At 41.0% G+C, this 27,964-nt stretch overlaps 1 protein-coding gene across 6 annotated transcripts in view; it reads right to left on the bottom strand.

Moving 5' to 3' along the window:
- TCF20 (transcription factor 20) overlaps positions 1–27,964 on the bottom strand; it is a 135,684-nt gene that overhangs the window by 21,220 nt on the left and 86,500 nt on the right. For all 6 annotated transcript variants that reach the window (XM_076336727.1, XM_076336736.1, XM_076336691.1 and 3 more), the window contains one exon: positions 17,730–23,360. In XM_076336727.1, the coding sequence (XP_076192842.1) occupies positions 17,730–23,324 (5,595 nt within the window). In that variant the 5' untranslated portion in view covers positions 23,325–23,360. The remainder of the gene's footprint in view (positions 1–17,729; positions 23,361–27,964) is intronic.

The following is a 27,964-nucleotide window of genomic DNA, read 5'->3' as shown; positions in this document are numbered from 1 at the left end:
AAGATTTCAGCAAACAGACAAAATCAATGATCTGGAAGATGCTATACTAATAAAGCTGCATTAGGAAACACAGTAAAAAGTCAGAACTGCAGTGCTGCACGGGCTACTGAAGCACAAAGGGAAGCTGCAGTTCAAAATGGATGGCATGGAAAAAAAAGCAGAAGAAATACAAGAACTGAAAAATGTCTTAAAAAAGGGAAATCCTATTCAATACATACAAAACTGATTAAAATACAACAGAAGCACTTGAAATTAAGAACACAGCATTCTATTTCCCTCAACTCAAAGGAAAAAGAAAGTAACAAGAACAGAAATAAATTTTGACAATAAGTTTTGACAAGGAATGGTTTGCCAGCAAAAATTTCTAAGGTCCTATGCAGACACTTAAGCTATTCCACTGTACTTAGAGACTCTCGAAAAGGGGGGTTAACAATAAGGTGTGAAAACTTGTGAAGTTCATAAAATTATCCAAGGTAGTCAGATCTCAAACTGATGGTAAAGAGCTGCAAAAACATCTCACAATCCTGGATTACTATGTGATAAAATGGAGATGAAAATTAATGTTGTTAAGTGCAAAGTGATACACATGGGGAAAATATTTTCACCTATGCATATACATGATGACAGATTCTAAATTAGCTTTTACTACTCATGGGAAGGTATTAGTAGTCATCCTGGACAGAAACAACATGCAGTCCCTGCAACTGCAAAAAAAAGACAGCCAGAACGTAAGAAGTTATTAGGAAAAGAAATCGATAATGAAACCCAAATCTCCATTATGTCTATCTGTTACTCTTGTAGTATCCTGACATCTTAATATTGTGTGTGTTGCTGGTCACCCTATTAGTAAAGGAATACAACAGATCAGGAAAAAAAAGAAACAGACAGACCACAGTGATAACTAGGAATGTAAAGAGCTTCCATAGAATAAAAGACTAAGTATTTTGGAAAAGAGGTAACTGAAGGGGGATTGAGACCTACAGAATTAAATATGGTGTGTGCATAAGGGAATGATTCTTAGGCATTTCCAAGAAGGAAGAGCAAATAACAGGTTTAAATTTAAAATAAATCTGCTTTTTGTCACACAACAAATAATTAAACTATGCAAGTCATTGCCAAAGAATGCTGCACTAGCCAAAAGATAAGCGAGTTCAAAAACAGATTAGACAAATTCATCGAGGATAGGTATGCCACTGCCTGTTAAATGCAGTGATGCGAAAGAGACTACTCTAAAGCTGTGATTGCTGAAAGGAGGGAGAAAATATGCAAGTAGCACTCTGTACATGCCTGGTTTACTACACATCTCCGAAGATAACTGGCTCCTGGCCATGGCTGGAGACAAGACACCACAACAAAACACACTTTTGCACCTGCCTGGAATGACAGTTCTTTTGTAGACCAAGAGATTTGATTGTGAAATTCCACAATGAACAACAGAAAAACCCCATGCTTATTAAAAAGAATGTAGGCACCCAGAAATTACACTGTTAGGTTACAAGTTTTTAAGACTCTTCAGTCTTACCTCCGTAACAGGAAGGCTGAGCTAAACTGTAACACTATATATAAAGGGCTGAAATTTGATCTAAGCAATAAATTCATGTTCACTACTCCATACACGCCTAGGTGTTTCATTCCCTTGGTGAAGTGATCAAAGGCTTAAATGTGCATGAACATACTCTAGCAGACAAAACTGGTGAAAAGCTGAGAAAGTCATGGAGGAGGATGAACCCTCCCTGCCTCTCGAACAATGGAAAGAGAAAAAAACCCAGATGAAATAAGGACCAAGCATAACTGAACCAGAATGGAGGTTAGATACCTCAAGAGTAAACTGATGGTTAACTAAAACAGATTTGGCAAAATTGACAAAAAATAGTAACTTTAAATGGTAATGAAAAAACATGTTTAATTTCAAATGAAGCAGGCTAAGTACACACCTTTGTAGCCATTTCATATTTTAAAAGGAGTATTAAAATAATACATAGACTACCAAGTCCAAGACGACAAGAAATGCGTAAGTCTTGTTTCCTTTGACAACAAAGAGCCACCCTAGATGACAGAAACATTTCAGACAACCACTTACAAGTATAGGGATTTGAATTTGCTAAAGTATGCAAGTCTAGCAGAAAAAAAATATACAGTTTATGTTATCTTGGCTATTCATTTGGGGAATTAAACGTGCAACAATAAGTGCAATTTAGTTACAAAGAGGTCTGAAAGATAGAAGAGCAGACTTAAAAGAGGAAAGAGAAATTCAAATTTTCAAGCAGTGATTACGTGATAAGGACATACAGAGTAGTGGGAACAGCACAGTCAGCAAGAGAGCACATTTACTCCAGTTGGATTTTCTGCCAGTACTAGATTTCTCTCTCAACCATCTTGGGTACTGATTACAGGAAATATCCAAATATATGGTGAATTTCTATTTAGCACAAGGTCTACCAAGTACCGTATAAAACAACAGCATGCAGTTGCCTTAAAACAAAGTAACATCACCACCATAAGGGAAGAGGTTTTGGATAAACTAAATAATTACCAAAAGCTCTCCCCTGTAAAGCAATACCTTTCAGTATCAATGACTGGAGTGGCATAAAAAAGGAAAAAACTGACATAAACAAGAAAATGCAATAAACTCAAGGAATTTGTTTTCAAGAGGCAAACTGCATGACAGAACCAGTTTTTCTCTAGTCAAAGAAAAAAAGGGAGATGGTGCTTAGTATTTACTAAAAGGCTCAAATAAAAAAGGTCTAGTTCATTAAGGACACAATCGCTGTTATTAGTGGCAGTGGATTCAACAGAAACAAAACCTTTGTAAAGGCTTAAAAATAAGGAAATGCTTTTGAGCAAGGCAAACTGCAAACGGAAAAGATTTTGACAGGATATTAAATACCTATGCAACCATGGCAGGAAAAAGGGTGCAGCACAAATCCACCCCTGCCAACAACTCAAAGACTTGTAACGTTGGACAGAAATAAACCATTTGTCATTATTTGTAATAACCTGTGCGAGCCCTCATCATAAACAGAGCCCCACTGTGCAAGACACTTTGGTAATACAGAACAAAGCGTTGGTGGATGCAAAGGGATGAAATAGGAATGGTGAGACTGAGCCAGCAGCGTTGGGCAGAGTCCATCACAGCAGCAGGCTAAGCATATCCAATTGTTCAGCAGAAATCCCAGACAAGAAGGGCTTTGAAAAAAATGCATCAATGAAAACAAAGGTAAACATGCAGGGTTTTGAAAGTGAGGCACTTCATTTAGGAATTTATAAAATTAAGCCAGGATGCACTGATTGGAAGTAGATCATACGTTCTTGAAACTGAACGAAGAAAAAGAAGCAGGATGAAGGCAGATAAAGTAATGACGAGTAATTTATGTTTGAGGCATAAGAAAAGAGGAAGCCAAGCAGATGAATGTGAAAGAAGTAGGTATGCAAAAATGATAGTTTAGAAAATTTTTTTTGGTAACAGTATTCCAAATGGATGTTTACTCATTAATAAGAATATCAGTTCTTAAATTAAGGTCTAAAGAGCTGCTCCTATTGCCCAGTCAAAATATATTCCACTGCAAGTAAGGATAGGTGAAAAAGGTACAATGCTCATCTTACTGGAAAATGAACAACTTGTCTCTCTAGAAAAAGGGTAGCAAATAAAAATACTACTCAATACTGTTAAAGAGAGAACAATGAGAAGACGACAGCTCCTCCAGAAGGCTGCTGAAGCAGTAGTTGGCGGCAGAGCTATAATAAGGAGTAGCAAAGTGCACACAAGTATTCCTGAGGTCACTGGTGGCTGCTGCTACCACCCAGGAAAAGCAGCCAAAGATGAGCAACAACAGCAGGTCAAATTAATCCAAGAGGTAAATGTGCAATGCTTGCGGAAGAAGAAATGCCTGCGAGTCAGTACATCTCTCTTTAGTGATAAGCTGTCAAGTAACACATCAGTGTTAAAAAAAAAAAAAAAGAAAAAGATACAAGCTCATGAACTATAGCAATGAATAATCAATCATAGTTGAGGAAAACTAAAAAAATTAGTAACACACTGATGAAATTACCTCGGATACAGAGGAGATGCTCTATGTAAAATAATGTTTGCTGGCCAAAAATCTGAATGGGTTTAAAGAGGAATATGTTACTTCACTGTTCAATAATCATCAGGAAAAAACCTACAAATCATAATGATGTGTGCTGCTTAAACTGCCTATTACAATAATAGCTACTTTTCATGAATTCTAAACTGAATTTATTCAAAAATATCTAGGGTCAGTAGGCTTGCCAGAGACACACAAAACAGGAAAACTTCATATGAGCTAGCAGCAGTTTAGAAGTGGCAGCAAATATAAATAGCAGAAGTCCAAGGCCGGATGGCATTCCAGCTGGATATTACAAAGCAGCAGAGATAGTGTCAGTAGTTTCCTTAAAGGACAGACTTAATATTGTTCTCCTGGGAGAAGAACTTCCTCCACCTAAGGATTAAGGAGTGGTTCTCCCCAGATCTGAAGGGGAAAAAAACCCCAAACAACTAATGAAGATCTTTTGGGCCCAGAACACTGCTGAATCGTGGTAAAGGCAATAATATTATCTAACTATTTGCAAGCCACATCTTCAGTTTTTATATATCTAGATCAATCTATACTAAGATAAAAAGGACTGGTATGAGCCATAGACTACTAGAAATAAGTCACTGTGCAAGATCAAAGAGAAATTTCAATCTTTTTTCACCCGAGACAGAAATTGAAGGATACAGGCATTTTTGTTTTGTTTTTCATTTATTTTACACAGTCACACCCTCTTCTCACTTCTTATTCCTCCATTTTCTGAAGGCTCTAGCCCAAAAGCAGAAGTGTAAGTCAGCAGCAAGTCTTGTTAGACAGCTTCAGAGACTCAGAATGGAAAATTATTCTTTTGGCATTACCTGTTAAGCTATTTGTCCAGAAAACTGAATTTATTGGTAACTATTCAAAACTCCTGTTCCCCAGGAACTGCCTCTGCAGATTTCTGCTTAGAGGAATAGTACCATGTGGCATCACTGAAGAATCCTTATTCTCCCCAATGATAATGTGTGACACTTCAAAGGAGGAATAATTAAATTTAAGTATAGGAGTTAAGACTGCATTAAAACATCGTAAAATAGTTTTATGTACCTATAATGTGGGTATTGGAATTTTTCTAATGTAACCTAAACAATCTCTTAAAATTAACATCTAAAAAAAATTTGGTTTTCTGGAAAGCGTTGGTTATGCATTGTGTCAGCCTTGAAATTTTAGTGATTAAATTTAACTTGAAAAGTTATTCCCCCAGAAAACACTTAACAATTAAATATAATAATGAATTTACATATGGTACCAGTACATTCAAGTTAGGATCTTCAGCATTTTAATTTTCTACAAGAAAAGAGAAAGCTAACATCAGATGAACATATAACAAAACATTTTTATTATCTTCTGTGGACCTGACTTTAAATGATACATGAACAAACTTTAAACTTAGCTTCCTCCCATTACATCTACACAACTAAAATGTGCAACCTTGTATCAGCTCCCTAATCTTCCAATTTAATTAAGAACATCTGACAATTTAAACACATACTGTACTTTCAATTTTCAAAGCACCCTACAAATTTGTCTTAATGGTCACAAAATAAGTGGTTTTAAAGCCTACTTTACAGAATAATTAACTGACTTATCAAAGGCCATGTAGAGAATTTTTGACAGCGCAGGCATGAAGTCTGAAAAGTTCACAGCTCTCAAACCTGAACTCAAGTACATGAAGTTGCCTTTCCCTCCCATCCCCCCCCCCCCCCCCCCCCCCCTTTTTTTCCTTTTAAGTTTTGCACTGAGCAGCAGTGTCCTTTAGAGAAAGTCCCCATTTCAGAGATACATGCCAGGACACCCTCCTCCTTTTTCCCCCTCCCTTAGTAGCAAGTCTTTTATGAAGCTGGACAGTCGTCTTTAATCATCAATAACTTTCTGAAACATAGCAAGCGTGAGTTCTCAGTAAGAATAAATGACTCAGAGGTGCAAGAAAAGCTGCAATTAACAGCAGTATGGTGCAAAGTACCAACAAAACCACATTTTGTGAAATGATAAGCCATGAGAAAAAAACAAACATACAGCTGAGTTAGAACTAAGGGACCTAAGCATAAATCAAAAGAAAATATGCAAGGAGCTAGAAACAGGGGAAAAAAAAAAATCATCAGTAAGTGAAGACTGCACAACCAGTTAACATCAACCTTTAATATTTTCCCAAACAGAAGGAAAGCTTAGGACAGACAAAAATTAGCTGGTTGAGATACGGCTTAACTGTATCTACGCTATGATCGGTTGTGCAACCAGGCCTCAGGAAGACATACACAATCTATTTTTACCACTGGTAGCTCAGGTACTGACAAACAGCACAGCTGCAGCACGCAGAGCCCTGGGCAGGCTTTGCCACTCACCACAGTCTTTGTGTTTTGAGCAGGGTTGGTATTTTACGCTAAGTCCTACACTGTTATGTCTACCCTTACCAACAGTTCAGCAAGTCTAAAGACAACTTAAGTAGATCTACATGATTAAAGTCACACCCTGAGCACTGCTAGAATTTCTCAAAAGAAACGGCAGCTATTTTAATCCTTTTAACTGAAGAGAAATGCCTGCTTTAGGTTACTCCGGCTGGCAAATTAGGCCAGAGGACTGGAGGGAGTATCCAGTCCCTAGTGCCTCTATATCATGGAACAGCAATAATAAAGAAAAACCCCTACTTTTTCATATGTCTAGACAACTAGATGGCTGCACTTGACATCAGTAATAAATGCTGCAAAGCTATATACATTTGAGAACCACCTTAGACAAATTTTAAAATGTACCTTTTATTGAATTTACTAGTTTTTGTAATTAGTAATATCATTCTGGAAAAACTTTCTATCTGTAGTCATGGTCTTGACCAGTCCACTCCTAAACCATTTTAAGACATCAGTTTGTACTTGCACAACCTGCTGTCCCCTCCTATTCCTAGGTGGGGCATTTCCCTGTATCAGTACTGACACTAAGAGCCCAGAAAGCTGGTCCAGCCAAAAAGTTCGCTTGATAAAAATTGAGGGGGGCGGGAGGAGGGGGGGTAGAATTTGCTGGCCAGATCAGCTACCTGACTTGGTTCAGTCACAGAGCAGTAGTGCTGGCAGAAGGGGAGGCGTGGGGAAGAAGAATGGCTTCTAACAACCCTAACTTAGCCTGAATGAAATTACCACCATATTTCATCTTCACAACAGATGACTCAGTGGAGCAGAAGTGGTTTACAAGGGACAGTCTTCGCTCTTTTGTACCTTTAACAGCAAAGGAGCCTTGACCTTTTTGCTATATTCCTACCTCCCTCTACCCTCATCTTATTCCACTTCCCCCAGCCCTTGCCCTGCACTCATCTTTCCCCTAATTTACCCCACTGTGGCACAAAGCAATCAAGGACTGCCATCACAGTAAAAATGGGAATTTCATCAAGCGGGGGGGGGACGACGACACGACACGGACTCTGAAAAATGAGTTTTAGTTGTAGCAAGGAGTGGGATAAGACTGTGAAAACCAGCATTACTGTAAGAGCAACTCAGAACTTCAAACGGCCCTTTGAGGAAGACGACTATTTTTGGTAACTCCCTACATGAGGGCTAATCCACAGCCAGCCTCTTGACCTATGTCCAGGCTGTGCTGTTTTGGCCATTTGCTCCATCTCCCACTCCTATCTCAACACTGCAGCAGGAACGAACTATCGAGGGCAACTAACATCAGAATTCCCATCCCCATATTCCCCAAACAACTTTGTGCCCACATCTCCAGCTATGTACCTTCTCAACATGGCTCAAGCCACTTATGCTCGCCCATAGCTTTAGCAATACAAGACTGCTGTTAAATGCTAATTGCTTACTAATGAAAACTAATCATCATGCAATTAAACTTTAATCACTAAGCAGCTGGCTGAGATTCAATTCATAACAATGAAGATTCATTAATAACTTTTTTCCAAAGTGCTCTATCCATGAAGACTATCCTGTACTTCACACAGAGTCCAGCTAAGTGTATGAAATTGTTTGAAAAGTATTTCCTCTGCCAAGAAAGAAAAAAAAATTACCCCGAGCACAACACTAAGAGTAGCATAGCTTAGATTAGCTGAAAAGGATGGTTTTCAGATTCAGGGAACCCAAACTCTGTTCCTATCTTCTTCCATAACCTCAGGCAAAATGCACAGCACAGACAGAACCTCTTTTCTCCAATTCTTGTATCTGCAGAGTAACATTCTTCAAGGCAAAAAACTGAGTTTTAATTTTGCTGTAGTTTCTAAAATTATTACATGAATACTCATCATACTTCAGTTTTATTTTTACTCATCTTTCTAAATCTAGGGAAATTAATCTAACCTCTTTCAGAACATATTTCTAATTAAAAAAAGATATTGGGGTTATATAACTAGGTTTATAACGGGCAGATAGATGAACATTTACTTTTGAAAAAAAAAGTTTAAAAACTGCTTTCTATATTGTATTTTTTAAAAAAATCTCACACCACAATCAGTGTCTCAGTTTTGCCTGCACCATTCCTACTCAAGTCTGGCTACTGCACAAAGCACTATGCTTACATAGCTTTTTATGAACTTGGTTTGCATTACAGCATTTGAAGAGCTTTCCTTTATTATGAATAATAAATGGTAGAACATTAGTATAGTTTTAGCATTATTTTTGCTTATTCAGTGATCAAAGGATTCAGGGTAACGATTTTAAAAATAAAATGGAGAAACTGTAATTTTTTTTTATTTAAAAAGTCTTACAAAAGATAGAATGTAATTTTAATAATCCATACAATACTACAGGTCATGAATTCTTACCTCCAGAAATTAACCTCTTATCAAACTGAATGAGCAAAGATAGATTAAGTAGTAATATTTTTTTCCAAAATCAGGGAAAATATTTAGGGTTTGCATTTTTCGCCTAGTTGTAATCAAATATAGGCCATTTTAAACACAGAGGCGTGGAGCAGAATAAACTTCCAAAGTTCTTGAATGTCCTTCAACACTTATTTGTTAGTAGCATTCTTCTAATGAAGGGGATACAGCTCAAGTGACAACCATCTGGAATTAGTCTAAGTTAAAATAAGTTCAGTTTAAGTTAACAAAACAAAACACAAACAGCACAACAACCCTCTTCCCCAATTTTAGGGAATCTTAACAACCTTTTTGCCAGCACAGCTTAAAAAGATTCAAGCTAAAATAACAGATAAATGGATTTGTATTCACTCGCTACTGAGAATTTAGCAAGAGTTTGGCATCTTTACAGTAACAGGCAACTTAAATCTTACAAAAAGGATTGTGTGAGCTTGTGGATAGCCAGACAAAAAGCTCTAAAGCTTTGTTTAGAAATCTCCTGCACAGAGAAGGCCCCGCTCACATTTGGAAGTGCTTCTTAGAAATTAAAGTTACTTAAATGTATTTTTAAATGAAAATTGTACATAGATTTCGAGGATCCCTGATGCTTTATAGAAAGGCCACAACTGTGGAATGAGCAAGCTCCTCCTTTTTACATACAAGTTTCCAGTGCTCCTGGCTACAACTAACGTAAGTGGTTAAACATCCTATTCTTTCCCAACACTCTATTGTCAGTACATCTATTTTCCGCTTTCCTCACTCCACATGCTAGACAAACAGTAAAATATAAAACCACATGCAAGCACAGACATAATGCCCATACTTCGGGACAAGCTAATGGCAAAGGAGTCTGCTAATAAAGATGCACAGAAATTACTTCCCTGCCCACCCTTCATCTTCTCTTTGCCCCCATACAAAAGCTCAATACTGGAGCAGTCTTTCCTCTTTTCCCAATATCATCTTTAAGTTTGAGACCTCAACTAAACTGTACTTCCTGCCATCTACAATCCATGATCACCAATATGCTGCACCAGTTTTACCTGATTTCTACTCACAGTAAAGCCAAGGAAAGCCAGCTTCATTTCACAAATGTAATTAATGGCTTCCAATCACTCAAGATATTGAAATATATGCATCAGAAATGTAGATGTGGATTCTATCTGCTCACCTCTTCGGCATTTGAGGCTTGCGATACCAATATACAGAGCTGCTGTGAGCTATAAAGTGCTGTAGCGCTAGTCATTCACACTTCTAGGTCCCTACCAGAGGAAGGCAATGAACTGAGATACAACAGGGGCTCCTACCAGGTTCTCATCTCTGTGGCGGCACACTCTCACAGACCAGGAGTCATGACAACACAGAGAGTTTCAGTAGCGCAGCAGATGGCAATGCCTTTCTGAGAAAAGTGAATCTGAACTTCATTATTCAGCCTGTCTTTCAGAATTTCTTCTCCACCCAAAATTTCATGCTTCCTTATTTTTCTAACACTGCTGAAGAATATTAAAGACACTGCCATTTCCTGAGGAATGAAAACGAATGTTAAACTAATTGTACTAAGGACTGTCTTCAAGAAAGAAAGAACACATTTCCAGCTCAGGCAACTAGGTGTTTAGGCACAGTCCGTCAATGAAGACCAAGAACTCAACCACTTTAAGGGTAATTGTAGAAGGTGCCTTGAGATTCAGTGGCACTCCTCACTTGAGCAGTTAAAGCATACTAAAAGCTGTTGCCAGAGATAATAAGCAGACAATGTTCTCTACACACCCTTTTTTCAACCACTGCTAACAGGCAGTTTTTAAATTTGTTAGTTTCCCTTTCCCCACGGTGAAAAATTAACAAGCTCCAGTGTCACTTCTTCCTACTCTGGAAATTTCTCCCTACTATTACAGGTATGGACATAAGAAACACAGGTTTTCCTTCCTGTGTTTGTCAGGCATGTGGTCTTTGAAGCAGCAGATTATTATTTCAGCTGAACCCTGACCTGACGCAGAACTTCACTTGAGGGGCTTTTTGGAGGGGAAAAAAAAACCAAAAGAAAAAAAAAGGAAAAGTGTCAGGTTCTGCACATTTTTCTTCTCTAAAAAGAAGGATAATGAATAAAAGGTCAGCATTCATCTCCCAACACTTAGAAACAGTAGCACTGTGGACCTAAAACACTTTCACATGGTGGCATCACCTGGGCACAATTTTGTGTTATGGCTAACTTGATCTAATGGTTATAATTACCAGCAGAAAGGGCCCTCCCTATCAGAGACAGCAAACATGGTTCAGAGTAAGCGGATTCAGATGGCTGATCTGGCACAAAGATCCCCCACTCCAAGCTAGTCTTCTGATGGATTAGCTAGCTAAAAATCAACCCACTGTGCAAATGCACAGTTGGTAAATCTAGCACAAGGGAAATAGTGGGAGCAAGCAGCTTGCAAAGAGGATAAAGTAGGATCACCCCTCCTGTTAGCAACTCACTCCTAGCCTGGCTTAGGGATAACAAAGCACACCTGTGCCAAATGAGACATTCAGAATAAACTGACACCTTCAGACTCATGGTGATACACTACTCAGGTTTCTGGGGCTAGAAACTGTTTTGCTTTGTTTTGCCAGAGGTAGCTAACCTTCCACAATTTTCTCAGTTCATACTGATTCCCTAGCTTAGGCATTTGATTAGCCACACAGTTAGGAACCTTTTAAAAGCAATTACTTACAGCGTGTAGGAGCATTTTTGTTAGGCTTTGATTTCCCAAATCTGAGCATATAAATAGCTTAATTCCTAGTGATCCCTCTAGGCACCTTTCTTTACCCAATTTACAGCTAGGGTCCAGAATGGTAGAGGTAAACCAAAGAAAATGTTTCTAAGAAAGCAACACAGTAAACAAAATATTATAGATAGGCAATCCTTATTTCCTCTACAGTACTGATTTCCACAGATAAGACACTCTGGGAGATCAACTAGCAGGAGTCTTAAGTGGTCAAGGACAACTTTTCTGTGCGAAACCAGGTGTTATTCTCCGTGAAATCTGGATAGCATATGTAAACCTACCTCCAGCCCTACAAACTAACAAAGGCACACTCAACATGAGCCAGGAGGCTGCCACTGCCCAACAGTAATGAAAAATTCAAATATCTAAGTATCAATTTGCAAAGAAAGAGACATGCATTTAGGTTCTGAATGTCTGTGAGCCGATATGTGGTTTTTAAGAACTTTCTCCAATGTCAGTCTGACCTTCTGAACAGGCTTGTTAACAGTCCTAAAGCAGGTAGATCTATCCTCTTCAGGTAAGCAGCAGGCTTTGAAAGATAATCCATGGAGAATCGGACAGACAAAATTCCAGATTGGTGAGAGAAAGCCCAGAATCTCCTTCCATTATACTGTAGGTGATGGGCAGATTTTACCCTTCACCGCTTGTTACTCTGAAGTTCTCCTGACTGAAACCCAAGATGATCCTTTCATTAAGAAGCAACAAAGGAAACAGGTTCCAAGGACTTCTTTCCATGTATAAGGATTAAAAGATTTCTTAAGCTGGGAATGAAGCAGAGATTGATGAGAAAAGCACTAAATTCTTTAGACCTTTTAAAAGAGATCTTTAAAAGGGGGATATAAACAAGCTTTCCTTTCACAGAGCACTGTCAGCGGAAACAAGAGCTAGATTTACCTTCAGCAAGGTCAATTCTGATGGCGGGGCGGGGAGGGGGGACACACACGACACAGGGATGGACAGACCCAGAAGTAATACCTGTGGCTAGGCCAGAGCCTCTGCCTTAGAAAAAAAGTGTGTTATGAAAAAGTTTCTTGGAAACAGCATACCACCTCCTTAGAAAACAATAGTAGAACTATCTTCTCAGATTCTGCAACTCAACCTAACACAAAGAATGTTCTCTGCATTGTTCTTCTCTTCTCAGTATTAAATTTCAGAAGCTGTAAGTGAAGAAAGACCATCAATTCTTTTGAACATAAAATCTGCTGACAACTACCAAAGTGACTTCATAATTTTGCCAGTTTCAAAGGTAACAAAGATTTCATCTTGCATGAAAATGAGTTTCTTATGAATAGGAAAACAATGAGAAGATAAACTACTAGGAAACTGTTTCCTTAAATTTGTAGCAAACTGCATGAACTGTTAGTTTTCCAAATCTATAAATGCAAAGAAGTGGTTGACATGACTGTAAGAAGACAGACCAAAAAATTTCCAGAGGAAGAATATGGATATACTTTCAAACCTGCTGCAGGAATATCTGCTTTAAGATTCCTAGTATCATAAGGCAAGGATCGTATGTCAAATCACTTATAATCTGCTTTACCTAGTCCAAAAACATGGTCACCTTCAATATTTGAAAGAAAGCATTCTATAGGCAACAGGATCATCCAGCACTAGGGAGGCAGCATTTTTTCAGTTCAAGATTTCATTAGCCAAAATGAAATCGGAACCAAAAATGTCCAACTGCAAGAAGGCCAGTTAGCACCTTTACTATGGTTTAACAAGCAGTTTAAGAGAGAAAGACAGACTACTTGGCAGGTATGTCCATCTGCTGGGGTAGGTACTTTGAACCTCAAAATAAGGAGAAGGATTAAGTCATTCTGCATCTGAAGCAGCCCAATTCATCTGATCAGCTATTCACATGCTTAGAACCAAGAAGCCCTCTAGAATGGCCAGAGCAAGAGGAACACCTTTTGGCCTTCAAGAAAGGCAGATTCTAGCACTTTGGAAACCAGCTAGATTGCCGCTTAGACGATAATACATTCACACCATTTTCAGTCTAGGGTGAAATCAGACTTTAAGGAAAGCTCAAAGCTCAGGAGAGTCACTTCACAGTTTGATAAACCTTTTTAAGGTAATACCTTCTCATCTCAAATTCTTCTAGAGCATCTGGTGCAAGTCGATCTTTGAGCAACCTCACATACGTTCTAAGCCTTTTGTGAGATTGACTATGGGGCTGTTCTCAAACAACTTCAGTAAGACACAGACATTTATTCATATAAGGAACAGAAAACTTAACATAGCAAGAAAAATGCTTCAAATTCCTTCCTGATTCTGGAAGGCAAATGAGAAACAGAGGTGTTGGGGGGGTGGGAATCTATAATAAGCTTCCATGTGAGAAAAAACAGGTAAATTGGTGTGAGAAGAAGAAATGCAGGGCGTGTTACTTATGCCACTGCCTCTACATTATGGTTCGATGGTTTATGGCCTTTGACTAGAAGTTTAAGCTTCTTATTTCTATACTAGGATTCTGCCTAAGCAACAGAGCCAGATCTCTAAAGAAAATATTAACGGTATGGATTCAGTTTAAATTTGGTGCGCATTTTCCCTTTGTGGGTATTACAAACAGTTTACACAGATTTTGAATTATGGCAGTATTTCATTTGCACAGAATGCGTTACATACATGAGTTATTCACTTCCAGGCTCACGACCCTTCATATGCCATAAACTAATGTCTCTCCTTACCCCAGACCAAATTTAAGACCTAGATTCCTGTATGCTTGTGCACACATCTGTCTACTCTCACCTGCTAGCAAGCAGCTACATGGTTTGCACATCTGCTTTTCCAGGACACTAACACTGATGAACTGCATGTCAGAAGGAACAAAAAGAAAATGCACTTGCAGAGCAAGGAAGAGGTAAAGAAAGAGCATACGCAACAAGCATAGGAAAATCAGCTGTCTGAGCCAGGTGGCTATCCTCAGGCAGCAGGGCAAAAGAGTCTAGTTCAACAGAGCCTTTCCACCGCCTGGGAATGGCTTCTGGCAGGTACACCTCTGAATACCCTGACTGCCATCTTTGTGTTGCACGTAACCCTCTCCTAACTGAAGGGGGAAGGATATACTGCTTCCAGAGAAGAATACAGCACTACAATTTGCTACAATAGGATAAAAAGGTTAAGGAAAAAATAATGCTAGGAGAAAACCTATTCCATTATTTGTGACAGAGGTGAAAGAGAAAGATGGATTACTCTTACGGACGTAATGCAGAACAGCCCAGCATTCAGCTAGGACACCTCTTACTGTGTTTGTATAAGACATAACAAAACAAAGCACACACAAGAAAATGGTCCCTGCCTCTGAAAGTTCAGAGTCTTATAACTAGATTAAAAACGGACCCAGACAGAACAGTGGAGAGCACTGAAAGGCTACATATTACTTCTCATACACAGAAAGTAAGCAGTATTTCTTACAGCCTTAAATAGGAAGGATTAGGAAGAAATAATTTTAAAAGCAAATGAGAAGACTGTGAATCTGAGTGACAAGAAAATCAGAACAAGACGGCAGACGATGGATTAAGGATGATGTAGATTAAAAGCCACGTTTTGAAGTGAGAGTCTGAGAATTCACCATGAATTCAAGAACAATTTTTAACTTTGTGGCAGAAGAACGTGAACCTGGAGCAAAAAGGAAGCTCTACAAGACTCTGGAAAAAAGTGACTGGCATGGTATTCCAGGATAAAGGGAAGGAAAGCATAAGCAGCGCTTCAGTGAACCCCACACAAAAAGCTGGGAGTAATGAACAACAGCCTCTGCAAAAAATAGTGGAAAGAAAGGAGGTAATCAAAAGAGGACACAGACAAGAAACAATGGTGGAACAACACTTCCAAGAGCAGCACAGCTGATAGTGACAAATGTAGCTGACAGGGAAAGGAAAATGAAGTACTGGATCTGAACCTTAGCTAGGAAGAGATCACCGTAAACACTCATAACAATTGTAGTAGAGCACAATCGAAGCCACAGTGGAGGACAAGAGCCCCAGACAATGCACTCAAAGAATTCTGACATGAAAAAAGGGAAAGGAAATTAAGAGGTAGTTGCAAAGGCAAGAGAGGCCACAGGCATTTTGTACACTTTTTTAAAAAAATGGGAAACACTCATGTCTACAGGTACTATGAGGGAAAAGAAAACCTAGGAGTTGAGTAAGTGATTAAAGGAAAGAGGTAGAGAGAAAGGACACCAGGTTCAAGGGAGGTAAGGAGATGTTCTTGTACGGTGCCATAAGGGCAGATGAAAGGGTTAAGAAGAGAAAAAAATCTATTTGTGACAAGGAGATGATCATAATGGTTGGAAGAAAGTGATAAAGGGTAGACCAAAGTGTGTTCAGTCAGAAAGTCTGACTGAACCTAACCCTAAGATCCCATGCAGAGAAAGAACTAGATGTCAAACAACATGCAAAACCCATATAAAAATGTTGTGGATAATGGGCTACTATTTGTCAAGTTTGATTAGAGCCTATCAGCACAGCATGTTTCTACCGGGCATACCCCCTTTGCAGGTACAGGAACACAAAAAGGATTGCTGGAGGACAACTCAAGTGGTTCAAGAACTTGCAGAAGGCATTTGCTATTGGGAGAACAAGGATCATAAATGAAAGACACACCCTGAAAACAGGAAAAAGTGAAAAATCAGGCTGGAGCAATCCAAATTCAAAATACTGGTGAACTACAAGACATGAAAACATGGCCACATTGCGAGTAGAATCCAAAACAGTGGTGGAGATCCCGAAAGAAACCTTGCAATTATCAGAGATAAGAAATTCAGCAGTTGCATCAGAATAAGCATGCAGGCATGGCTCGATGAAAACCAAATGAAATTAACTGACTTTGTTTAATGAGAGGCTAGAAACAAGAATGCAGGCCAAATCAAGTTAGGGCAAAGAAGCATGTAATTACTGTCAAAGAACAGTTAGCAAAAATGCAGAACAAGCCAGGAATCAAACCTGAAGAGAAAAGCTCATGGGGAGGAAATGAGCACACTGTGTGTAACAATACAGAGCGAAGACAGGATAAAAACTGGATCCCAACGCTGTTTAGAAAAGGAAGAATCTGAAAGCAACAGGAAAAAGTAGTGTAGTGCCTCTTCCATGGTCTGGCCCAGGACAGAAAGCATAACGCAAAAGGTAACCATAAATAGGGATGCAGCATACCGATAATGGCAAAGCAAGCCACATAACTGTGGTTTTAAAGTGCCAGCTTATGTCTCAGAAAATCAAGAATAGCGAGTGTCTCCATCCACAACCAGGTGGTTATGAATAGATTTCTCCCTTTGTCCCTGCTTAAATTTTACAAATTTCTTCTCATTCACTGTATACTCACACTTTGCAGAAAGTAAATTATAATTATGATCTGTGGTAAAATTCATATTGAATTAATCAATATTAAACCCATCCACGTTTCACTTAAAGCTTACAGACCTCTGTGCGATTCTACTCTACCCACCTTATTTTATAAGGACTGCAAATTTTCCTACAGTTGTGTAATATGTATTACAGTCACAGAATAACTTAGATTGGAAGGGACCCTTGCTTGAAAGCAGAGCCAACTTTGAAGCTAGATCCAACTTCAGAAGTAAAGTGGGTTGCTTAGGGCCTTGCCCAGTCCCATTTGTGCATCTCCAAGAACAGATATTCCACAGCTTCTCTGTCATTCCCCCTCCCTCAATCCAATATTTGACCACCCCACTGTGAAATTTTTTGCCTAATATTGAATTGGAATTTTCTTTGTTGCAATTTGTGTCTGCTGCCACTTGTCCTTTCACTGTATGACTCCAAGAAGAGCCCTAGAGAATATTAAATACCTAATAGGATAAAATAAGGAGGAGAAAAAAGATCATTGTAGTCATGAGAAAGCCTTTGGACATCCAGAACTTTTAGTAGGTAATGAGCATCCAGCTTTTTGATGCCTGAAAAATCTGTCTGATCAGGTGTGGCAGAGACTTGAACGAGGCCATCAAAAGGGCATCACTAGAGATTTATTTAAGATGAAAGATGATCGCTTAAGACATGAGGTAAGAACAAGGAAAAAAATGGTATTACAAATGGTATACATATTGCAAATGAAAACAAATCATTTTGTATAGCAAGGTTAGGTACTCACCATCTCTCTTGCAATCTCCACAGCTTCCTGCAGCCCATAGAGCCTGCCACAGACCAGGTAGATCCCATTGGCCCAGAGAATACAACCCTCATGGACCCAAAATTCATTGCTGTCAAGAGGTAGTTCAGGAATTTGTAACTCCAGCTCAGTGCCACCTTCTGAAGTGGGCATAGAGGGTTTTGAGTCCAAAGGAGTCTTTTCACCACCACTGCCACCATCAGTGGTTGCTTTTTTACAAGAAGCTCCCCTTGAAAGTGACCGAGAGGCTCCACTACAGTCCTCCGAGCGGTGCCGTCTCTTAAAGCGGGGATGAGCAGCTAGGCTTCTTTGTTCCTTCTGTTGTTGCTGTTCCTCCTCCTCTTCCGTATCTGTCTTGGAACCATTAGAAGCACTTTTGTGCCGTACCTTGACCTTGCTCTGCATTTCTGTGGCCCTCTTTGGAGGCGGGTTCTTGGGCAAGGTGGCTGCATAATCCTGGGGGTAGAAAGGACCAAAGAGGTCACCCATGTTACGATAGCTGGCCCATTTGCCACACAGGCAGCAAACCAGATGCCCTAAGACAGAAGACTCTGTTACTACAGGGCCCTGCAGCATAAAAGTTGAGGTGGGCAGCACTTTGCTCTCCGCATTGCTAGGAGGGGGTGTTGAAGACCTCTGTCCTTTCCGACCCCTCACCAATTTGTTCTGCTCCTCTTCCTCCGCATTAATGATTGTGCACACAGCGCCTAATTCACACTTGTTTACCACATGAATATAAGGGAAAAAGGACTTATTCTTGGAGTCAGTTTTATCTACAGACTGGGTAGCGTATTTAAGCTTGATCTCTGGTTCTTGAGGCTCTACAATCGGAGCAGCCCGTCTAGGCTTCCGCTTCCGTGGCTGTGCTGCAGGTTTTCGCCTCTCCCTCCTTTGCCTCTTCGGTTTTGGCTCACCACCACCTACCCCTTCTGAAGACTGTGAAGGTACTGGTGGGGGTGGTGGGGGTGGTGGCAGTTGCTGCTGTTGCTGTTGCTGCTTCTTCTGCTTGTTCACACTCCCAATTGGCCTCCCCTTTTTCTTTCCAGAGGGAAAATATCCCTTTGGAGGGAAACCATCTGGCTTGGGTGAAATGTTTGTCACATCTCCATCTTTTTCCTCAGACTTCGGATTTGGTTCAGAAGTAAACACACTGGAAGGGGAAATTGTTTTAGAGTCAGAAAAGGTCAGAGTTCCAGCTCCGCTTACAGATCCATCAGACCTTCCCTGACCACCTGACTTCTGAGAAGGTGGTGGTGCTGCACTGGATCCTGCTCCTTCTTTACCAACACTGGCAGTTTCAGGGACCTCTTTCTTGGTTTTATCATCCTCACTGCTTTGCCACTCTTCTGAAGATCTTGGAAGAGTTATTTCACCAGTTGTATCCTGGCTTGCTGGCCCCACTTGATCCGACATCTCTCCTTTTCTCTTCTCAGCCTCTGGTCCATGTCCAGCCACATTTCCTCCTTCAGGTCCACTCTTAAGGGACAAGATGTCATCAAGAGTGACAGTATCTGCACCAGTTTCAGCACTGTTGGTAGAAACACTTCTCCTAATATTGGGAGATGTAATTTTTTGAACAATAGCTTCCAGTTTTAATCCTCGCCCCTTTCTTGGGGGCAATATTTTGGTCTTAGCCGGGTTTGTGAGGGAAACAGCAGGGCAGTTCCTATTATCAGGACTTGGCAGGTCCTTGAAGGAATCTCCCTTTGCAACTGACTTGCCAACATCTTGGCTTTGAGATGAATGAGCATAGGAGTTGTATGTTTTATCAGCTCCTTCTTTTGCTGAAGTCATCAGTCGCCCTTTATCTTCACTGCCACTATTCTTCATATCCTGTGGCTGTCTTTTGGTAGGGATAGGCGAGATGAAAGAACGGACTCTCCTCCTCATAATTAATGGATTTTGAGGAGACTGGTCGTCCTGGCCAGGAAGCCTGAGCATGGCATTACTAGGCTTGGGCAAATCTGTAGATTCCTCTCGTCGATGCCCATCGCTTTCTTGAGGGCAAAATCTTTTTTGGTTGGCTGCTCCAAGAGGGCCACTGCTTTTGGCAGGAGAAGTTTGCCGAGAGAGGTCCCAACCAGATTCGTGATGCTGCAACTTCTGGTTGCCGTGTTTCAGTTCGGTGCATTTGCTCTGAGTACCGTCACTCCCCATAACGCAGCGCCCAGATTCCTGGCTTCCAGTATCGTGGTAAGAGCTGCCTTGAAGGTACATCATTCCATCCTTGTCATTTTTTAAGGGACTCCTTACTCTTTCCAGAAACTGCTGTTGTCTTGGGCTCTTCCTTGCTCCTTCCTGCCTGTGCTGAGCTGCAGCAATCACACCCTGAGCAGTGCTGCTTGCCCAATCTTTGTATTCTTCTTGCTGTTGCTGGTATATCTGTCTCTTGTAATGATACTGGGAATTTAAACTCTGGTTAGGGTCACCGAAAGCATGAGGCCTAGCATTTGTGTGATATGCTGAAGCCAAAGACGGGCCTTCTGAATTCTGAGGGTAAGCAGAATGCAAGGAACCCCTGTTAACTCTTTCAGATAGTGTCATGTGTGGGTTCATGTGATGCAGATCTGTCCCTGGGCCTCTGCTTCTGCCTGGTGACATTTTCAGCTTATCAGCAAGATCCTGAAATTGAGAAGGTGATTTACCCCTGCTGCTTCCAGTTCTGCCAGGTGCTCGTCTCATCTGTGTCGATCTGCTGTCCTGCTGGGGAATGTAGTCTGGAACAGCATCGGAGACTGCAGCTCCAGGGCTAGCGTTGCCTCTGAAAGATTCATGTTTGATGCCAGCAGGATGACAATGGTCTCCTGTTTTTTTATTATTGAGACTAGCTGAGCTCTTTGACTGTTCAAAATCTTCTTCTTTTATTTGCCCACTGTGAGCTTTCATCTTTGTTTCCATGGATACTAAACCACCAGGGAGTATTACTGACTGGCTCAAGCCAGGGGCAAGACGTTCACTCCTTCCACTTCTGGCCTCAGGACCCATGTGCCCCATTGGGTGAGGGCCGGGATCTCTGACAAGTTGCCTTAATGGAGATATGTCACAGATCACTGATCTCCTCTCTGAGAGCGTTCCCCCTTCATGGGCAGAAGACTGAGACTCCACATCAAACTTTCTAGCAATAGGGTAATCAGCTAGATTTATCTGCTTCATGTCAGGAGCTGCACTGCTAGACTTCCTATCCCAGGGACCCCAGTGAGGGCCTTCCAGGAGAGACCCCATGCTTTTATTTAAGAGGGCTCTATTGGTCAATTCATTGGTTTGACTAATTAAGATATTGGGCCTCATGGCTCCCTCCAAACTCCCTGCCATCCCAGAATGCTCCTGTGCATTCCTAGAATACCTTCTGTCTGGATGATGGTGGTACCCCTGTAAGACCTCCTGTAGGAGGCTAGGAAACTTCTCATTCCGGCCTTTGCGCTCACTGTGCCCTGGAAAATCCCCTTTTTCTTGACCAGAAGGATACTGTGGAAAGCCACCAATATTTCTCTGTATACCAGCTGCTATATTATCCTTGTAACTGTATCTTAAACTGCCAGGAGATTTGGAAGGTTCTGTTCTTGCAGGAAAATTTGGCCCAACAACTGCATGACCAGGCTGGCTGTTCCCCTCTCCATTATGGTTAGTGTTATCTCCGCTTTTGCTCCCTTTACTTCCTCCTTGAGTTTCTGGCTGCATCCCTGCATGCCCAGCTTCTTTCGCTCCACTAGCACTAGCTGGTGCCTGAGTGGCTGCGGAGGCATCATCTTGTGCAGGTTTATCTTGTCCACCTGACTTTTCTACTCTTCCTGTCATGGCTTCCCGGGAGACAATCACCCCAACTGCCTTTTCATTCACTTTTGGGGCATTTTCCACAGCCACCACAGCTTCCTTCCCATCAGGGGAGGCCACATCTTCCCTAGCTGCAGGGCTGCTGCTGAGTTTTGATGGCTCATTCTGAGAGCCTTGTGCTGGTGAGGAGTTGGATCTCTCTAAGTTACCCCCTTTGTAAGTGGTGTCTGAGCTGGTGCTCTGGCCACTCAGCTGTCTCACCCTTTCCCCATGATCCTCTGAACTACTGGAACAGCCACCATCAAGGGACTCTGCCAGGGGAGACTTGAGTTGCTCCTCTGCCTGGGAAGAGCCTTCTGAGTTAGTACAGCTGTCGGCCTTCTTTGAAGAGGATGACCTTTTGGAACTTTTTTTCTGAGGTGCCAAGGCATCCGAGAGCAACATGTGCTGGACTGTGTTGGGCAGATTGGCCACTTGAGAACTTAGAGCACTCAGGCTGCTCAGCCCTGGATCTGTGAGCCTTTTTTCTTGCAGTCCTTCCAGCCCAAACCCCTTGAATCCCCCTGCATGAGCATTGGGGCTTGGCATCATAGATGGTGTAGGACTAAGCTGAGGCATCATCTGCAGGATTCGGTTTCTAGAACCCATGGACATGTTGCCTTGCCCACATTGGAGATTTTCTCCACCTGGCATGAGTGGAGAAGGGGTAGAGCTGCAGCTTGGAGACTGAACCACAGATGCAGCAGGAGACGGATTAGAGATTGGACTGAAGTTTTGGTGGAACTGCATTGGTGACCTTACAGGAACTTCAGTCTGGCTGTACTGTCCCACTTGACTTTGAAGAGAGAGTTTGGTGGCAGCATTTGAATACTGCATTACGTGCTGAGGTGGGTGCTGTTGCTGCTGCCCCTGCTGCCCGCTTTGGGGCAGCTTAGACTGCTCAAAGCTTTTCATTGGTTGAGTCTGAAAGCTGTAGTTTGACTGGGTCCCATATGTCTGTGCATTGGAACCCACAGCATGGCCTTCATACTGCGACCCAGAATTCACACTGTAGCTTCCATCATAATTCTGTCCTGACTGGCCAAAACGCTGCGGGGAAGGGAAAGAGGAGGAGGAGGATGACGAAGGTGGCTGATAGTGTTGGCTGAACTGACCCACTCGTAACTGGTACCCAGAAGCAGAGGAAGGCAGGGTGGATGGACGCTGCATTGGCTGCAAGTGTGAGGTGCTAGAAGCAGACTGGCTAGAAGCCTGGGGTAAAGGCTGATGAGATTGATAGATCTGCTGTCGCAGCTGCTGCACCTGCTGCTGCTGGCTAGAAGCCTGCTGCTGATACTGGGCACTCCCTGGAGAAAAAGGACCAGTATAATCCTGTTGATAGTGGGATACACCCCCAAGGGTCGAGTGCTGTGTTTGAAACTGGCCCACATGTCCCTCACTCCCATACTGACTCCCAAAGCTACTCCCTTGAGGGGGCCCATAGCTCTGTACTGGTCCAGAAGGCCTGCGCTGAGGTGGCTGCTGCCCTCCTGATGCCACTGGATCTTTGTTGGCAGCCATATAGTAAAACTCTCCTGCTTCTTTTCTGAAACCTTGGTAGCTCTGATGGCCAGAGCTCTCACCAGGCATTGCTGTAGAGGCTCCTGTTGCTCCACGACGTCCACTGCCAGCACCTCCTCCAAAGCTCTGGAACATCTGGGCCTGCTGGCGGGGGCTGAACTCTTCCAGTCGGGATGAACCGTGCACTTCCTGCGGGTAGCTCTGCTGGTTTCCGTGATAACTACTTTGCTCCCGAAAGGACTGCATGCTGTTCAGCAGCAGAGCAGCAGCTCGAAAGCCCTCCTAAAGGGGGAGAAAGAGGGAAAAAAAAAAAAAAGGTATAGCATCCACATCTCCCAGTCACACCAATACCACTGCTCAATTTCACTATTTTAATAGCAATTAAAATTTAGTATTTGTCTCCTACTTTCTGGTACATCAATGTGTATCCCCTCTCCTTACAACTTTCTGACCTTCTAGGTAGTGCAAGTAAGAGGAATCACTCACTTCCAAGAAAATACAAGTTGGCAGCCTACTACCAGTTGCAGCACATTTTCAGCGTTAATATTTCCCCACAGTCATTTACTAACTGGGTCTGTTTATGTGCCCCTGAAGAAACAAATTTCCAACAATATTTTGCAAAGCAAAGGAGAACAATCCTCACCCTCCAGCTATTCTCTATGGCTAATATTGGGAGTAATCAAGTATTTTGCTACCACGTTAAAAGATGCAACAATGAGAAGCCTGCCACACACTCAAACTACTCTTGAATTTACTGTAGGAATGATATCCAAGGCCCATGTTTCACTCTGGGAAAGATCTCTGTTAGAAAACACTCAAGATACAACTGACCAAAGCTCAAACCAAGATACTCCAATGAAAAGGATCCATGGGAACCTGTGAAAGAACTGGCACCGGCATGCTCAAAGACATCTGCTCCATGCTCTGTTCCTAACTACTCCAGTGACACTTTTAGGTGAAAACCAACACAGCAAGACAACACATGGTATTTTTTTCCCCCATCTGCTTTGTTTTAAAAGATGGAAAGTCAGAACAAGTCCACTCTATTTGAGCAAAAAGCTCTACAACTTCATCCCTTATGACTTTTATATTACCTTGAATGAAATTTAACTGAAAACATTTGTCAGCCAAAATATACATTTTGGAACACCATGTATGATCATCTATATTTACATAATCAACTCCTAAGTAAATGCACTTCAAGAATGTTCTCCTATGTACTTCAATCTATTATTCAGTGTGTGCAATCATGACTCATCCTCAAGGACTGGACCACAGCTGCAAAATTGTTTGGGGACCCTGGCCAGCGCCTCTGTAAAAGCCTGACACATCACTAGACACATTAAGAAACATATGGTAATGAACAAGTATATGCATATACACTGTCTTTTTTATTTAAATAAATAAATAAAATCAATAAAAAGATGACAAAAGCATTTCATTTCTGAAACACCTTGTGGTTTTCTCTTCCTGAAAAACTGGATAAAGCCACCTGGAGAGACTCCTTCCTTTAAATAAATCTTAAGACAATGCTCACACTTTTCCAGGAAACAGAACCCTGACTCCTCAGATTGGAGACTTCCTGGAAGACTTGCCTGCATTACGTTTTCTCATTTAGCCATGTTTTGTGCCATGTGTTTTGTTGCCACATTCAACTGAACCCACTCAAAATTAAAGTCTAGTTTTGCACTTAAAAGTTTTGTTCAAGTAGAAGATCACCAGAGTCCCAAGAAAACAGGCATACAAACAAGGAGTTGCAGGTGATGTCTGGCATCATGCTCTCTTCCCATCTGCCTCTCAAGATCTTTTTTTTTTTTTTTTTAATACGTATGTTATATACAGAAGGCTCCAAGTCTACCATTAGGGTCTTTCAGAAAGGCACCCTAGTTATATTTGGGTTTCTACTGTTTGTGCATGCAGGCTACAGAACACACACAAAAATACCCCACTGCAATCCCTCTCTGCTAACTCAAAGGCATCTTTGTGTTGCAGCCCTCGTTCATGCAGCTTGATGTCCACAAGAATATTACTGAAACATTTACTAGAATCAGAAGGGAACTTTCAAATTGTTGATACTTCCAATTCTGTCTCTCCCCTTCTAAAGAGAGGTCTGCTGTTCTGCTGAACTTCCACTTTTTTTAGCATTTTAAAGACTACACATATCACATGAACAACACTTCTATGAATGCCACACCGTGCTGATCTGTCCAGTTTGGGCTTCTTATGGATAAACCCCTCCCTTTTCTGAATTATTCCCTTTGATGCTTCATCAGTTTGAAGCTCCTGCCCTCAAAATTGGCATACCTAATGCAAGCTTCTTTCTTCCTTTTTGTATGACTTGCTGTTAGGTGAAAAATGGGACAAAAAAATAAAAGCAGGAAAGAAAACATACATAGAAATAGAAGGAGGTTATCAAACTAAAGGTAAGAGAACATCTACTGTAACTGGCAGATGTTAGAAAGCAGCTTCTCTAGATAAGCAGTTTGGGGCTCTGCAATCAGCAACATTCATGTGGCATGGAGACTGCATGCACACCCTGGCAGTCACATGCTTTGCATCCTCTTCTCATTAAAGCAACATTTCCATCCTCATCACAGGCTCAGTCTCTCACAGAATCTCAGACTAATTTTTAAATATGACTTTAATAAACCTTACTTTGCATAGTCTGAACAAGGTCTCAGGAAGCCTGTTTTGCATTACATCATACAAGAACTTTCATCACTGATGATATTCATTCTTCTATAATAATACTAACAAAGGCTTGAAAACTGCTAACATACATTAACAATGCTAGGAAACATTCTTAAGACCTCCTCACTATTAAAAAAGAATCATTTTAATTACATAATGGAGCAGAAACAGCACAAGATGCCGTAGAATACCTTCAGGAACAGAGATCCAGTAAAGGATCCTGAGGCACAAATTCCTATCCTCCATAATCTCATGCAATCACATATTTATTTAGTCCAGAAGATATACACGCTAACTCAAAACAGGGAGAACATGTTTTTCTCCTTCAATTTATTATTTTTTTAATCTTGGATTTTACCCTGACCAATAAAGTTTTCACCAGAAGAACTTAAATTGCTGGTGCCCTAAGCAAATGCTTTCTGTTTTCAAGTCTCCTACAGAACAACACTTGCTTTGAATATCTCACAAGGAGCTTAACTTGGGTAACACAACCAGTAGAATAGGAGAAAAAAAAAAAAGGAAAAAAGGCCTTTCATTAATAACAGGAGTAAGAAAAGATAGGAGGTGCTTCAGCCCATTACAACATTGATAACTTAAGACATCTTGCACATTTCCTGTCATTAATGTACTATAAATACAGGACTATTACAATTACTATTGTAATAATCTTTGTTAATAATAACAGCGGTGTAAAGTGCTTAGATCTAAGTGCTATGTTCTCAGCAAAACCACTGAGAATAATTCCATGCACAAGCCTTGTTAATAAAATACATTCAGACAGGTGAGGCCTTCAAAGTCTACCTAGGTCCACAGGAAAAAAAAAAATATATATTTATTTGATTAAATTTTTCTGGAAGCCTTTAAAGAAAACATTTTCAGCTGGCACACACTCCTCCACATGCAGGAACTCAAGAGAACGATACACCAGCTGCCGACTAGAGACTACAACACAATCATATAAAACTCCATGATGGTGGTACGCATCCATAATCCCATCCCCAGCAGAAGGGGCAAAGTCCCACCTCCAAAAAAGTGCTCCATTAACAGCCATAAGTTACACACATTTACGATGTTTGCCAACACACACAACAAAAACATCCAAAGCCTTCCCCATTTATTCAAAGGAAAGGTAAGATTCTGGCACAGCTTTTACTACTTCAGTGTCACACCTACACTGTCACTACATGTGCACCCGGCTCTATCAATAAAGCTTCATGATTATCCTCAAGTATTTATAGCCTGTAGCTGTAGAGCTAGCTAAGCATATCCATCTAGAGATTACAGACTACATTCACTAGGCTAAGCAGTTTCACTCCACTCCAACGCTTCTGTTTCTTTCCCAATAGCCCAGTAATGAAAATTTGCCTTCAACCTGGTAGGAACAAAGGAAGCATATTACAAGCTTGTGTGGCTGATAAAGAAACAGCCTCAGTGACAAAATCACTGCACATAAGTCACGAATAGAGAGAAGCAGTAGGTCCTCTTATCCATATCTCGGACTTATTTGTGAAACATCTGAAGTTATTTCAGCCAGTCTTTCAACCTACCTTCTCTATGTGAACTTATTTTTAAGCACATTTATAATGCAGATTTTGTTTCATGTTTAATCGTCCGAAACAGCCTTGTAGAACAACTTTGTTAACATAGGAGTTCCTCAAAATGTGGAGCTACTGCATTCTGATCCTCCTGTGAGGAAGATTATTAAATGGTAGTCAACAGCATGTAAGCATCTTTCAACAGTTCCTGCATGGATATGAGACTGCCCCCAACCACTCCTGATTAACAGGGTTCATCAGTCCTCCCACACCAAGATTACTGTGTGAAATGAAATGATCTTCTGCAACATACTGTGCTAGGTTTTTTTAGATCCATATAAATCTTTAAAACTTTTTTGTCCCAATTATCAAAGACAGGACAAATACAGGACAGCTGCCCAGATTTTCCTGTATAACACTGATGCCAGCATGGTAGTGCAGCACTACAGACAGACAGCTCAAAACAAGTGAGCTAAAAAACCAAAATACTGTGGGGATACGCTTAATTCTTAACTATAAGCCTATGAAGGAGCAAACGAAACCAGCATCACTTAATTCTGTAGGAGGTAAGTGAGCTCCTTCTGCTTCGTTAAATTTTCTTAAGATTTGGGTTAACTACTGCGACCCATCTGTGCAGAGAAGTCTCAGGCAGCAGTCAAA

Source organism: Aptenodytes patagonicus, chromosome 1 (assembly GCF_965638725.1).
Source record: "Aptenodytes patagonicus chromosome 1, bAptPat1.pri.cur, whole genome shotgun sequence".
Lineage (NCBI taxonomy): Eukaryota > Metazoa > Chordata > Aves > Sphenisciformes > Spheniscidae > Aptenodytes > Aptenodytes patagonicus.
Note: the sequence above shows the minus strand (reverse complement) of the source record. Positions and strands in the feature narration are given on the sequence as shown.